The 13,885-nt window shown below is 37.1% G+C and overlaps 3 protein-coding genes across 3 annotated transcripts; 2 read left to right on the top strand and 1 right to left on the bottom strand.

Annotated features, from left to right (window-relative positions):
• Positions 1–45: 45 nt before the first annotated feature.
• LOC120278091 (agamous-like MADS-box protein AGL29) lies at positions 46–868 on the bottom strand. The gene has a single exon (XM_039285000.1). The coding sequence runs from the start codon at positions 822–824 to the stop codon at positions 168–170; it is 657 nt and encodes a 218-aa protein (XP_039140934.1). The 5' UTR covers positions 825–868; the 3' UTR covers positions 46–167.
• A 5,722-nt stretch (positions 869–6,590) lies between these two features.
• LOC120278090 (riboflavin biosynthesis protein PYRD, chloroplastic) lies at positions 6,591–10,074 on the top strand. Its single transcript, XM_039284999.1, has 3 exons — positions 6,591–6,927; positions 7,065–7,363; positions 9,165–10,074. The coding sequence occupies exons 1-3, from the start codon at positions 6,607–6,609 to the stop codon at positions 9,754–9,756; spliced, it is 1,212 nt and encodes a 403-aa protein (XP_039140933.1). The 5' UTR covers positions 6,591–6,606; the 3' UTR covers positions 9,757–10,074.
• Positions 10,075–10,812: 738 nt separating this feature from the next.
• LOC120276846 lies at positions 10,813–13,372 on the top strand. The gene is made up of 3 exons (XM_039283569.1): positions 10,813–10,964; positions 11,044–13,013; positions 13,087–13,372. The coding sequence occupies exons 1-3, from the start codon at positions 10,859–10,861 to the stop codon at positions 13,159–13,161; spliced, it is 2,151 nt and encodes a 716-aa protein (XP_039139503.1). The 5' UTR covers positions 10,813–10,858; the 3' UTR covers positions 13,162–13,372.
• Positions 13,373–13,885: the final 513 nt, after the last annotated feature.

The raw sequence follows: 13,885 nt of genomic DNA, 5'->3' as shown, positions 1-13,885 counted from the left end.
ATCTTTAATAGAAAATTATAAAAAACACGAAAGACAACACACAAATTCTCAAATAAAGTTTTATTATTTCTTATAATGAAAAACACAAAGTTTTGACAAACATCTACCATATCATATTGGTGAAGAACAAACACTAATTCTTCAAACTTTCAGAATAGATATTAAATCTAATAGTTCCCCTGACCAAAGAACCCAAACCCCATGTTCCCTTCAAAAGGGTTTGCTCCACTACCAGCAAATGGAGCCATAGCAAGATCTTGGTTGTAGGTACCAATAATGTCCAATGGATTCACATTCATGAGAAGCTCTCTAGCACTTGCATCAAGTCTCATCTTAATCTTCTCAAGGTCCGCCTCAAGTCCCTCAAGCTCATAAAGTGGAAGCTCTTCCATGTCAGAACTCATAGCAAGAATAAACTTCTCATTCCCTAATTCTTTCTTAGCCCCCTCCACCATCACTTTCTTGGCTTTTCCATCATCAATCCTTTTTGACTCCTCCATGAATTTCTCATTGAGTTCCTTGAGAAGGGTTGGATGTCCTCCTTGTCCTTGAGTCAGGCCCAGAACATCATCCATGGTGACTCCTATGAAATACCGGTTGATCACCTCCTCCACATCAGGGCATCCGAATGAGTATGGCTTACCAGTCGGAGAGTGCACCACCAGTGCAATGTTTGCTCCACAGAGAGTAGAAAGATCACTCGCCTTCTTGAACACTCCGATGCGGCGCTTCGAGAATGTCACATGGCAAACATCCTCACTCTCAATCTTCTTGATCTCGATCTTTTGTCTCCCTTTGGTCTTCTTTGTGGAAGAGGGCTGCATCTTTGGAGGAGGATGAGGAGAAATTTTGATGGTTTGAGAGTGAAAGGGGTCCTTAGTTTATATAGACAAAGACGAAGGAAGATTAGGATGAATTTATTTTGGTTAACCGTATTTGGACAATGTATACTTCACTATGCCCATCTGTATCTTGCTGTATAAGAGTAAATTCTCTCAAAAATATGGTTTATGAGTTATTAATGAACCCACTTTCCTTATTGGGAAAGCTCATTGTTAGATAAAATAAATAAAATATTTTACACCATGATTAGATTTGTTCCTTGTGATGGATCCATAGACCGATCGAATTATATGTCGTTACGGTCATTTCTATTGATTAATATGCACAACATTTGTCGCATAGTTGGATCTATCAGCTCTATTTGTCGTGACCTTCAACTCAATCAATGATTACTTTATCATTGCTAATTAATTTTAATAATTATTTTTTTTAAACTACCATACTCAGCTTCATTATATGATTTAGAATTTGTCGTCTTGCCTCTTTGATGGCCGTGAGATTAAATACGAGGCAAGATAAATGTAGATAGGATGAAGATTAAAAGAGCTTAGCATTTCCTTCACAATTGTTGAAGATGGATAACTTAATTGACAATATGAAGTTGAATTTTCTATAAATTAAGAAGAAGTGTAACCTAAAAGAGAATATAATGTTCGGTTATGGACTACACATTATATAAGGATCCAATAATATATATGATATTAAAGGCTTCCGCTCGTAGTTGTCTTCTGTTTTGGGTGTGTGAATAGTAGTTTATTTTGAGTACTTTGTGGTGTCCTTGGTTGTATAATGGTTATTTTCTGCATTTTTCTATAGAATTCGTGGCCAGAAATCCACATGGGCATGTGCACGCCGTGGGGATGGTCGTGTGAACCAATTTTGGGCACCTGGGAGGCACATTAGCACTCACATGGCCTAGTATGAAGCTATGCGACATCCCAGGAGATACACAGGCATTGACATGCCCGTGTCTTTCTGGTGTTTGCCAATTATAGCAAGAGTACCGCAACAATAATACTGTAGCAATCCCCCAGAAAGACATGGGGTGACAAACAACCATGTGAAAGTTGCACACAACCTTATGGTTGTGACACACGCCCATGTGAGTGTCATTTTGTCTTATTGACGTTTGGAAAATATTGTAGCGAAAGTACTACAACAATTCTCAGAAAGACATAATAACACAGGACCATGTGAAAGTAGCACACGCTCGTGTGGATGCCCTTGTGCCTTCATGGTAGTTTGTGGTACTGTAGTAAAAGTAACATACAAAAGTACTATAGTACAGTAACGTAGCAATTGGTAGAAAGGTACAAGGCCATGTGAACATGGCACACACCCGTGTGAGGCTTTTTCAGGGCATTGAGGCAAGGGTATGATGGTCTTTTACCATTTTTTTTTTTTTCGTTTTAACCCTTCTTTCCCATTTCTTCTTTATTTCTTCTTGGATGAGAGCCCTTCCCAACACTCTCCACATCCTTTGTTTGTGGATTGAAGGATTATCCTTCACTTCTTCTTCTTTTTCTTCTTGAAATTATTGAAGTATGGTTTCTTCTTCTCTTTTCTCAATGTTTTTCATCCTTAATAGAATGAATCTAGGGCTTCGTTTGATAATGATCATTGAGCCTTCATTCTTACAATGTCTTCTTGTTTGATGTGAAGAATATTCTTGAAGAAGTATTCTTTTGTTTTCTCCCCGATCTTGTTGAAATCATGATTAGCCTTCAGCTTGAAATTGCGGGGTTACTATAACACTACTGTAGCACTAATGAATTCACTTCATTTCCATTGTTTTCTTAGCCTTGAATGGAGATCCCGCCCAAGGGAATTCATAGATTTGGGCTTGAGATTGAGCCCTATCAAAGCCTCAATTAGAATCAAATTGCATTTTAGGGTTAGAGTTGCATTCATGCATATCGCCTTATTTGCTATCATTATTTTATTGATTTCCTTGCAGTGTGTTGGTGTGATCTTAGTCGGTGAGGCTTTGGCTAAAGGCAAGGAGCCGGTGGAGGAGTAGCCCCATCGCGACGCCCGACTTGCTATGTTTATGAGTGGGTTAAGTTGAATGTATAATTATATTAGGATTTTTAAATGTTTTTAATCGTTTAATAAAATTATTTCCTAGTTTTAACGAATTTTAAATCAATTTTGGTTGGTTTGAAATGGTGTTAATTTAGCTGCTATAGGCTACATTTATGATGAGAATGACTTTGTGCATGTTGTCTTAAATTCTTTGGAAATTTTGCTGTGAATTTGAATTAAGATGATTGAATTTAAAACTGTTGGTGTCACACCCCATCCTACAGGACCGCTACGCGACAATCGTCGCAACAACCCAAGTAAAGATATACACCACCCAACCCTCTAGTCACAGCAACGCTTATAATTTCCTGGGCTTAACAGAACACTAAATACAAAATCACAAATAAGAGACATACAAGATATGGAGCATAATGATAACTCAGAGGAAGCAATAATATCATCAATAAGATAATAGGGTTTTAAGAGACATACAAGTCACACACAATTAGGTTTTTCCAAAATTAAGAACAAGTACCCCACAAGACTTGTTTTCATAATCAAAAGACACTAGTGGATCCATGATCCATGTCCCTTATACAATGCAAACATGCTCAAGAAATAAACATACTTTGAGACTAGAGATGGGGGAAGATAAAACAAAAAGATTCCCAACACTCTGTCTCGCCGCAATGCCACTGGGTACTAAAGCCTGGAACGGAGGGAGAGCTTGAGTAACTAAAGTCACTCAGTAAATGGGTTAGCACAATTTTAAAAGAATATGAAAGTAAACCATTTAATTTCCAATTGACAAGTTTTTGCAATAATACATAGTCTTTGAACATTTCAACATATATATATATATCAACATATGTAAGCATATGGAATCATAAGTAGCAAAAAAGAATATCTTTTGCTTAAGTGAGGGGTTCAACATTCATAAATCATGGGTTGGCATAATACAAGTTTTAAAAACATTAATACATAAAAGTCGTCGTCAAACCAATTTTTCCAAAAAGTGTAAAAGAGGTGATATATCAAAGATTTCGTTTACATGAAAACACTAATTTCCCAAATATAAAGTTTGCACATTGATCAAACGAGTACTGGTCCAAAAAACCTCGGTAAATATGGTAACTCCGAGTTCCCGATACACATCCAATCAGGGCTCTCCACGCCACTTGAAATGGACAAACAAAATTAGGTTCTCCACGCCATCTCTATAGGCTGGCCGAGGAAACCCCCTACTACAAGTAGGGCTAAGCCCCCATCGCCATCTAAACCACCTTGTCAAGAACATTATGACAGTAGTGCCACTTCCATGTATTTGTTCAAGACCCATAGGTGTCTAAATAATACAATACATATTCGACATATCATACTGTCCAAATTTAAGACAATATCCATATTTCAAAAATGAAAACCATTTTCATATTCATAAATGCCAAAAGTATGATAATACAAATGTGGTTTCAAAAATCATTCTAATTCCAATATATAGGTATAGTTATAATCATTTTCATTCAAATGTCTAGAATTTTGCATATAAATCAATAGCATAGAAAACCTTTCAAATCAACCAAAATGCCAATTTAATATGATACATCCATAAAATAGTTTAAACAGACAGTTAAAACATTTAGATAATTAGAATCATGCATTCCAACTTAACCCTTACACAACTTAGGCGACTATAGTTCACAAGAGTGCTACTCTTCCCCTGGCTCCTTGCTTTGAGCCTAGATCTCACCACCTAATCAAAACACAACCACACACACACACAGGAGTAAACAACAAAAGGGAATAAGCGAAATAACAAAAGGAAGAGCAAAAAGATGCATCAAGAAAAACTTAAGTATATACGTAATGGAACCCTACAAGAGGTATAGGGTTGGCTCAAACTTGGGTTTAAGGGTTTCTAAAGAGTTTCTAAGATGGTTGGCTTTCTTCCAAACTAAGGAAACAAGATAATGAAGCAAGATTTACCAGTGCTACAGTAATGATATAGTAACATGATTTTTAGCAAAATGAAGATTCAAGGTTTCAACAATCTTGGAGGAACAAGAAATACAAACACTCCTTTCAAGCTTCTAAGACTCAACATACAATAATGTGGGATAAGAATTAAGCTTTCTCATGCCCATCATCAATGCCCTATAGTTCTAGCATCCACGTTGGAACATCAAGAAGAAAAATAAGGGAAGAACAAAGAGATGGGAGTACTCACCCTGCTAGCTTCAAAAGAGAAGGAAGGATGGAGAATGGAGCTTCAATATAGAAGGGGAGATGGAGATCATTCAAGAGCTTTCTACTCACCCTAGGAGATGCTAAGAGAATGAGAGCAAGGAGAGGAGATGAAAGATTAAAAAGGTTTTAGGGTTTGAAATTTACAAGAATACCCTCATGGCAACAAGAAAGAATGGTGCACGAAAATTCTACAAGTGCTATGCTGTTTCGCATGGGCTGTGCGGATCTCGGCTCAACAAAAGGTTTAAGGTTGGAATTGGCACAGCCATTCCGCACAAGCTATGCGGATTTCAACCTACCAAAAACTTTCTATGTTGGAGATGGCACATATTGTGTTGATTCGCACAAACTGTGTGGATTCAGCCTAGACCAAATAATACCCTTCTGAACACACCAAAGTAAGGAACAAAACTAAAAAAAAGTTCTAAGTATTGCAGTTTGAGTGTATGCATTTTTGGATGAATGGAAATTGTTTAATATTACAATGACTACGATGGGTTTATTTGATATAAATGAGGTTGATATTATGTTTTGATGAGTTATATTGTTATGTCAACAAGTTAGTGCATGTCTATAAATTATGGAGTTAATGAGGTATAATAATGGGTGTAATTGATGCATGTTATTGGGTAGTCTTTATGAGATAGATATTATTAGACTTGCTTAGCACCATGTGTAAACTATGGAAGAACTATTGTAGAATTGTTAAAGTTTTGAGGTATGATGTTATGAACAAGATGCATGGAACTTGAATGTAGTTTTATGAAATAATTAATCTAAATGATGTATGATAGTGAATGTAATTACCAATTTAGTCCCTCTAATCATATGGTTTCAGTCCTTTGAACCTCTTTATTAATTTTTGGGTCTATTGCATCCTTTTATTTTTCTGAAATTGAAAATTTTTGTCCACGAAAAGGGTGTTACTCTCGCCGTTACGTGACATATTATATTGTTAAAATATTAATTAAAAAATAACAAAAATACTAATTAAATATGTGAGAATAAAATACTGGATCTAGATCTTGTCTTTTTGAATCTAAATCCACCTCCATCTTGTGAATTTCATAAATCCTGTTTAGTCCTCAATGCGATGTTGTTCGAGACTGGATGCCAATAAAACGTACTCACCGAGATCCCACCTTCTTGCAGAGTCTTTTAAAATCCCACTCTCATAAAAGAAGCTAACAAAACAGTTGTAAACCACCCCTTCAAACCCCAGCTATTTTGTTGAAGGTCTTCACAGTGGAACCATTAGGATTATCTATTAAAAAAAAAATACTACCTCATGAATTAACTAAATAAGAATAACTTCAACCGATTTTTTTTAATATGTGAATTAGATAAAAGACTCACAGTATTTGTAGAAGAAAAATATATCAGCAAAATTGCCTTTATTTTTTTATTTTTTTAAAAATTTTTTTAAAAATTTTTTTATTTTTTTATTTTTTTATTTTTTTATTTCGTCTTGGTGTTCCTCTTCGCTGAACAACAATGGCGAATTCCTTGGCATGCCCATCTCACACCATCCGAACCCTTTTCCCTCTCCTCCACTCCAAACCCCAACCTTTCATTGCCATCAATGCCCGCGCAAGGCCCTCCGGCGCCCAGATCCCCTCCGGCAATCCCCGGCGTTTCATCGGCGTTCGTTGCCAGGTGACGGATGATACGCGTTTCATGCGGAGGTGCGTCGAGCTCGCCCGGACAGCGATCGGATGCACTAGCCCCAATCCGATGGTCGGCTGCGTCATCGTTAAGGATGGCGCCGTCGTCGGCGAAGGGTTCCATCCCAAGGCCGGCCAACCCCATGCTGAGGTCCTCCTCCATTCTCTCTCTCTCTCTCTCTCTCTCTCTCTCTATCTCTTTCTCGATCGATCGATTTAGATAACATTTAGTGCCGGCTATGTGTTTGTGGAAAATCCTCAGTGAGTGGGTAGTGTTCGAGTGTGTAGGTTTTCGCTGTGAGAGATGCCGGGGCGCTGGCGGAGAACGCCACGGCGTATGTGAGCTTGGAGCCTTGCAACCATTACGGGAGGACTCCTCCGTGCACGGAAGCGCTTATAGGTGCGAAGTTGAAGCGAGTGGTGATTGGGATGGTGGATCCGAACCCCATTGTGGCATCAAAAGGAGTGGAGAAGCTCAGAGATGCAGGAATGGAGGTTGTTGTTGGTGTGGAGGAATTGATGTGTAGGAAGCTCAATGAAGCTTATATTCATAAGATGCTTACTGGGAAGCCATTTGTGACTTTGAGGTAACTAAAGAAGACTTTGATGTTCTTATTTTGTTGAGATGATTTTGGTATGTTTTTGGTTTTGATTTTCACTTGTGAGATTCAAACATGATAGGTAGTAGAAGTTTATTGTGACATTGAGGTAACTAAAGAAGTGAGTTTTGTGAGTCCTATAGTGAAGAATATTGATCCTTTTCTTTGGTGAATATGAATTCATTTTAAAGATTATATCTTTGATTTGATTGTCATGGAATTAAGCGAAAGAAGTGGTAATGCTCTCCTCTTAGGCTTTCTGGTTGATTGTGGGATTCATTCATGCAAGGAACTCCAAACAAGGTGGTAGGAAGCCAATTGTGACTATAAGGTAACTAAAGAAGTGATTTTGATGATTCATATGGTGAACAATAATGATTTTTTTTTTCCTTGTGATTATGATTTTGGAGGATACATCTGTTGGTCTGGTTATGGTAGGAGTAAGGAATAGAAGAAGAGGAAGTCTTCTCGTACTCATGAGATTTGAACATAATAGATAGTAGGAAGCCAATTATGAGTAATGAGTATGGGGCAGTTGAAGAAGTGATTTTATGATTTATGTATTGAAGAATATCAAGAAGTGATTTTGATGATTCATATGGTGAACAATAATGATTTTTTTTTCTTTGTGATTATGATTTTGGAGGATACATCTGTTGGTCTGGTTATGGTAGGAGTAAGGAATAGAAGAAGAGGAAGTCTTCTCGCACTCGTGAGATTTGAACATAATAGATAGTAGGAAGCCAATTATGAGTAATGAGTATGGGGCATTTGAAGAAGTGATTTTATGATTTATGTATTGAAGAATATCACTGTTTTTCTTCTGTGAAAAGGATTTTGAAAGATATGTCTTTGGCTTTGATTATCGTGAAAGTAAGCAATAGAAGTGGAGGAACAATTCTTTCCTTTAATATTTGAAATTCATATGAGAAGTTTTGAACATGATAGATGGCAGGAAGTCAATTGTAACTTTGAGGCAATTAAGGAATAGATTTTGGTCATTCATATAGAATATTGATGTTTGCCTTTTATGAAAATGATTCTGAACGATGTCTTTGGGTTTGATTATAATTGAAGTAAGCAATAGAAGTGGAGGAACTACCCTCTCCTCCCTTGTGAGATTCATATAAGAATCTCCAAACAAGATGGGTAGTCGGAAGCCAATTTTGACTTTGAGATGACTAAAGAAGTGATTTTTGTGATTGTGAAGAATATATATAGTTTTCTCCTGTTAAATGATTTTAAAGGTTACATCTTTCTCTCTGATTATCATGGAAGTAATCACAAAAGGAGGAGGAACTTTCCCCTCCTCCCACTTGTGAGATTCATGTAAGAAAGTTCAAAAACGATTGGTACCTGGGAGCCTATTTTAATTATGAGGTAACTAAATAAGTGATTTTGATGACATTTAGTGAAGAATACCTACTTTCTTTCTTTTGTGAAAATGATTTCAAAGGATATATCTTTTTCTTTGAATTATCATGAACGTAAGCAATTAAAGTGGAGGGACTGTACTTCCACATGTGAGATTCATGTAAGAAGCTCCAAGCAAGATATATAACAGGAACCCAATTGTGATTTTGAGGTAACTAAGGAACTGCTTTTGATGATTAATTTAATGAAGAACATAATTGCTTTTGTTTTGTTTTGTTTGAGTATTGGTGCTCACATATCCAGTAAGAGCTACCACTTTTGTGTTCTATCTGAGGGACACCGGAAAGCCGAATTGTGTAAAAGATTTGTCTTCAACTGCATAATTTAGACAAGTTTTCTCTCATATGACTCGCAGGTATTCCCTCTCGTTCAATGGAGGGATACTAAATCATTTGGGGGAAGGAGCTGAAGAATTTGGTGGATACTATTCACAACTGCTGCAGGAATATGATGCTGTTATAATATCTAGTGATTCTTTATCCAAAATGTCAGAACTGCCAACATCAAAAGAAACCAGAGCCAATCAACCTCTGATCATTGTGATAGCAAGAAACAATACTTCTTCGATATGCCTTCCTAGTCCCGCTACCGGAACACAAATACTAATCTTGTCAGAGAAAGCCATAACTGTGCAACCAAAATCAGAGGAAATAAAAAATACAGTCATTCAAAAGTTAAACTTAAGCACAATTCTTGATTATTGTGCGACTCTAGGACTTTGCAGCATTTTGTTCGATTTCAGAGCAGATGATGTATGTTTCACTCAATTTCTTGAAGACAGCTTCAAGGAGCAGTTATTGCAGAAGGTAGTGATGGAAATAAGCCCCGCATGGGATGTAACCGGAGACACTTCTATGTTGAATTTCGGGAGTCAATCATTCAAATTGAAAGATTTACAGTCAAGATTAGCAAATGACAGCATTATTGCCGAGGGTTACATTGCGTAGAGTCGGTTATCGAGCAAGCCTGTTTTGCTTTCCTGATTTTCTGATAATCAGAAACAACAGCATGAAGGAATTACAAAAAAGTTTGGTGAGTTCCTGTTGTATGATATGTGCATTAAGATGATTTTCTCATGATTTAAGCATAATTTTTTGTTTGAGTTTGTCTCTCTCCATTAAAATGTAGAGTTCTTCCATCTGTTACTAGTCACTGGCGGTATTGTTGATTAACATGTCTGCTTCTGTTGTAGTTTTCTTATGGCTATTGCTTGCAATAAACTTGTTTAATAAGTGGTTTCTAGTAAAGAATGCCTACTTGTTTAATGTATAACTTTCCAAGTTTTGTTAGTAAGTAATTGAGGTTTTGCTTGCTTACCCCACAAAAATGGATAATGTTATTTTATCTTGGTTCAAACCTATATCAGTGTGGCTTGTCCACTATGTAAAAAAAAAAGTTTTATTCTATACTCCGGTGAATTAATTTGATACGGAATGTGGAGAGAGTTTCCTATAGTCAAAGATAAGTAAATATGAAGGTAATAATAATAATATATATATATATATATATATTTTTTTTTTTAATATAGACAAGCTATATAGGATGGATTACTTTTGCCTTTGAAACGAAAGGGGAATGTTATATCAACTAACTATTTAAAATAAGATTTTTACATTGATTTTATTTATTGAATATATATTCTTTTTTAAAAAACATTTTCAAGAATTTTACAATTTCATAAGAGTGTATATATGGATTATGAAACTTTAGAAGGCTATATATGTAAAAAGAAATTCAATAATAATCTTCAAACATAATTAGAAATTCCAAAATTTTAAAGGGTGTATAGTTAAAAAAGACTCAAAATAATTTCCAAATGAAGGCCTTACAATAAATCAGAAAGCCCAAGACCATACCTTCTCCAAATGCAACGGTCATTTGCCTCAACGGTCAATTTTTATTTAAAAATTCAAACAGAATCCCTCCTAGCCGTTGGCCATTCAGATAAAGAAACAACCCCATTTATATACATTGATATCTCCTTCCTTCTCTCCCGTTTCCACAAACTCTTCTCAGATCTCAATCCAAAGATCAAACCCCTAAACCCTAATGGCTTCTCGTTCTCCTTCTCCCACTCCCTCTAATAAAACCCCAGACACCAGCATCAGAAAGAGTGGAAGTTTTCACAACCTCTCTAAGCATTCAATCTCTCCAGGTATGTCTTCTCTTGTTCTTGATTCTTCTTTCTTGTGTTTCTTCTTGATTTTGATCTTTCAAACGGTTCAACTGTGTAGATGTTCATCAGAGGAGCTCAGGATCGAAGGCCGGGACGCCGTCGAGATCCCTGCGTGCTTCTTTGGAGCTGAAGGAGAATGAGAGGGATCAACATAGCTTGAGACAAGGCAAGGTGAAGTCGCCTGCCATGGCTTCTTTGAAGAACTTCATGGCTCCAACCATCTCGGCTTCTTCCAAGGTGGTGGCAGCATCGCCGAGGAGGAGGATTCTTGGTGACCGAAATGAGATGGTCTCGGTCTCGGTCTCGGATTCTCCGAAGTCCGAGACTAGAATGATGGATCTTGAGATCAAGAAGAGCAGCGAAGATGTTGTTGTTCCTAAGTTTCCCATTTCTCCAGTGTGTGATTCTCTTCCTCCTTATGATCCTTTGACCAACTACCTCTCCCCTCGGCCTCAGTTCCTTCGCTATAATCCAAATCGTCGGGTTGAGAAGTGTTATCTCAAGAAAGATGTGGCCTTTTTTGATGAACCTGAAGGAGATGGGATATCAGATGATAGCTTCTTGTCAGATTGCTTCACAGATATTACTGAAGAAATGCAATCCTCTGATCTTCAGAAGAGCTCTCAAGAAGAAGAGGAGGAGGAGGAAGAAGAAGAAGAAGTTCAGGGTGAAACAAAACCACAGATAGTTCACATCCAAACAACTCGGTCTACTTCAAGGTCTAAACTTGTTCCTTTTCTTTTGGTTCTGGTAATGGCTTGCCTTTGTATCCCCTTATCAGATTCACCGCTTGTTGTTTCACCATCATCTGTGTTGAAAGAAGGGTCTTTGGCAAAGGTTGAAATTAGAGAGTATTTGACTGATATTGCAGCATTTGCCAAGCTCAATCTTGAAGGGCTGAGTGATAGGATGAGTCATTGGTCTGTGAATACCATGTCTTATCTTGCTACCATGCCTTGGCTTCAAAAAGACAGTGACTTTGGGGTGTTCCATCTGCCTAACATATCAACAACAGCGTCTGATGAAGACGTTGCTATTGATTTTTTCAGCTTCAGTGAAACAAGACCGAACCAGGAACATTGGAATGTGGAGCTTGAAACAGAGCAATTTCTTATTGAGGATGTAGAGGAGCTAGAGGAAGAAGTGGAGGAGTTGGAGAATGGGGGATTTCTTGGACCTGAACCTGAGGTGAAGGAAGTGGAGGAAACTGATGAAGTGAATGAATCAGAAATGGGACTAGTGGCCTTTCATGATGTGCTTGAGAATGATCATGAGGTGCCAACAGTGGAAGAAGTAGCAAAAGAAGATTATACCGGTGTTGCAAGTGTCGTGGAAGGGAAGACCGAAGAGAGTCCTCTCAGTATTCATCCTGTGAGTGGTGGGCTTGGAATTGTGGAAAATCAAGAAGATATTGATGAGCTTAATTCCATTGTTGAAATTTTGCCTGTTGCTGGCTTTGATGGCAAACAATCTATCAAAGCTGCAAAAGAAGATTCTATGGCTGCTGCAAGTAAGATGGAAAGGAAGACTGAAGAAAGTCTCCTTGGTATCCATCCTGTGAGTGATGAGCTTGGAATGGTGGAAAATCAAATAGATACTCATGTGCTTAATTCCACTGTTGAAATGTTGCCTGTTGCCGGGTTTGATGGCAAACACTCAACTCTCAAATCGAAGGAGATTATGAATCATGGAGCCAAAATATTCGTAGCAGTCATAGCTGTTATTGGTGCAATTGTTGTTCTCTACTTAAATCGAAGAAAATCTTCTGCTGATGGAAATCATGGTCTCGATGATAAATATGACAATGTAATGCAAAAATTTACAGAAGAGGTTGAAATGGCGGGGTATTCAGGTTCTTCTGATGGCAGTAGCTTAAACAACAAAACATCTTATGATCAGCAAAGGGCAAGGGGAGCGAAGCTGGAAGATTCTCTCGGCCATGAGAGAAGTCTCAGAAGGGACTCTAGTGCATTGTCTTCCATTTCTTATGGAAGCTTTACAACATATGAGAGACTGTCAGCTAAAAAGGTAAAAAATTTCATTGATTTCTCGTGTTGTGATTGATATTAAGACTAAAAATTTTTGGGTGTCACTGTCGCAGGGAGCAAAGGATGAAAGTGCTGTGACTCCAGTGAGGCGATCAAGTAGAATTAGAAACCAAGTTGTTTCTCCATGACAAAGAAGTGAAAGAACTTTATTCTCTTCTCTAACTGCTTATATAGTTTCTGACTTAGATTGTGTGGCTGTATGTCGGTTATGTTATCTACGATGTTGTTTCTTTGTTAGTGTAGTGAATTCAGAACATCAACAGCTTTGTGCTGTTCTTTTCCTGTTGTTTCTCTGAGATTGTTCATGAATTAGAAAACTTGATTTTCTGACTTTGTGAATGAGGTTACTGAATGTTGTGTCTGAACTTTGATTGTTCATGAAATTAAACACTTGATTTTCTAACTTTGTGAATGAGATTACTGAATGTTTTCTGAACATTTATTTTGTATGCATTAGAAAACTCGATTTTCTAACATTTTGAATGAGATTACTGAATGTGTTAATGAATAACAGAAATGTTATTGACCATCTTGTTTCTTCATCAGTGTAGCAAAGAACATTAACAACTTTGTGAATGAGATTACTGAATGTTTTCTGAACATTTATTTTGTATGCATTAGAAAACTCGATTTTCTAACATTTTGAATGAGATTACTGAATGTGTTAATGAATAACAGAAATGTTATTGACCATCTTGTTTCTTCATCAGTGTAGTAAAGAACATTAACAGTTTTGTGCTGTTCTTTCCCTGTTATTTTCTGAGATTGTTCATGAATTAGAAAACTTGATTTTCTAACTTTGTGAATGATTACTGAATGTTTGCTGAAGTTTGATTGTTTATGAATCGGAAA

This window comes from Dioscorea cayenensis, chromosome 15 (genome assembly GCF_009730915.1).
Source record: "Dioscorea cayenensis subsp. rotundata cultivar TDr96_F1 chromosome 15, TDr96_F1_v2_PseudoChromosome.rev07_lg8_w22 25.fasta, whole genome shotgun sequence".
Lineage (NCBI taxonomy): Eukaryota > Viridiplantae > Streptophyta > Magnoliopsida > Dioscoreales > Dioscoreaceae > Dioscorea > Dioscorea cayenensis.
The sequence above is the reverse complement of the archived record's forward strand: the minus strand, read 5'-3'. Positions and strand labels throughout refer to the sequence as shown.

Coding starts and splice junctions, on each gene's coding strand:
- LOC120278091 (XM_039285000.1), bottom strand. CDS start 824: ATGCAGCCCTCTTCCACAAAGAAGACCAAAGGGAGACAAAAGATCGAG.
- LOC120278090 (XM_039284999.1), top strand. CDS start 6,607: ATGGCGAATTCCTTGGCATGCCCATCTCACACCATCCGAACCCTTTTC. Junction 6,928..7,064: donor CCGGCCAACCCCATGCTGAG/GTCCTCCTCCAT, acceptor TCGAGTGTGTAG/GTTTTCGCTGTGAGAGATGC. Junction 7,364..9,164: donor AAGCCATTTGTGACTTTGAG/GTAACTAAAGAA, acceptor TATGACTCGCAG/GTATTCCCTCTCGTTCAATG.
- LOC120276846 (XM_039283569.1), top strand. CDS start 10,859: ATGGCTTCTCGTTCTCCTTCTCCCACTCCCTCTAATAAAACCCCAGAC. Junction 10,965..11,043: donor TAAGCATTCAATCTCTCCAG/GTATGTCTTCTC, acceptor TCAACTGTGTAG/ATGTTCATCAGAGGAGCTCA. Junction 13,014..13,086: donor AGAGACTGTCAGCTAAAAAG/GTAAAAAATTTC, acceptor TCACTGTCGCAG/GGAGCAAAGGATGAAAGTGC.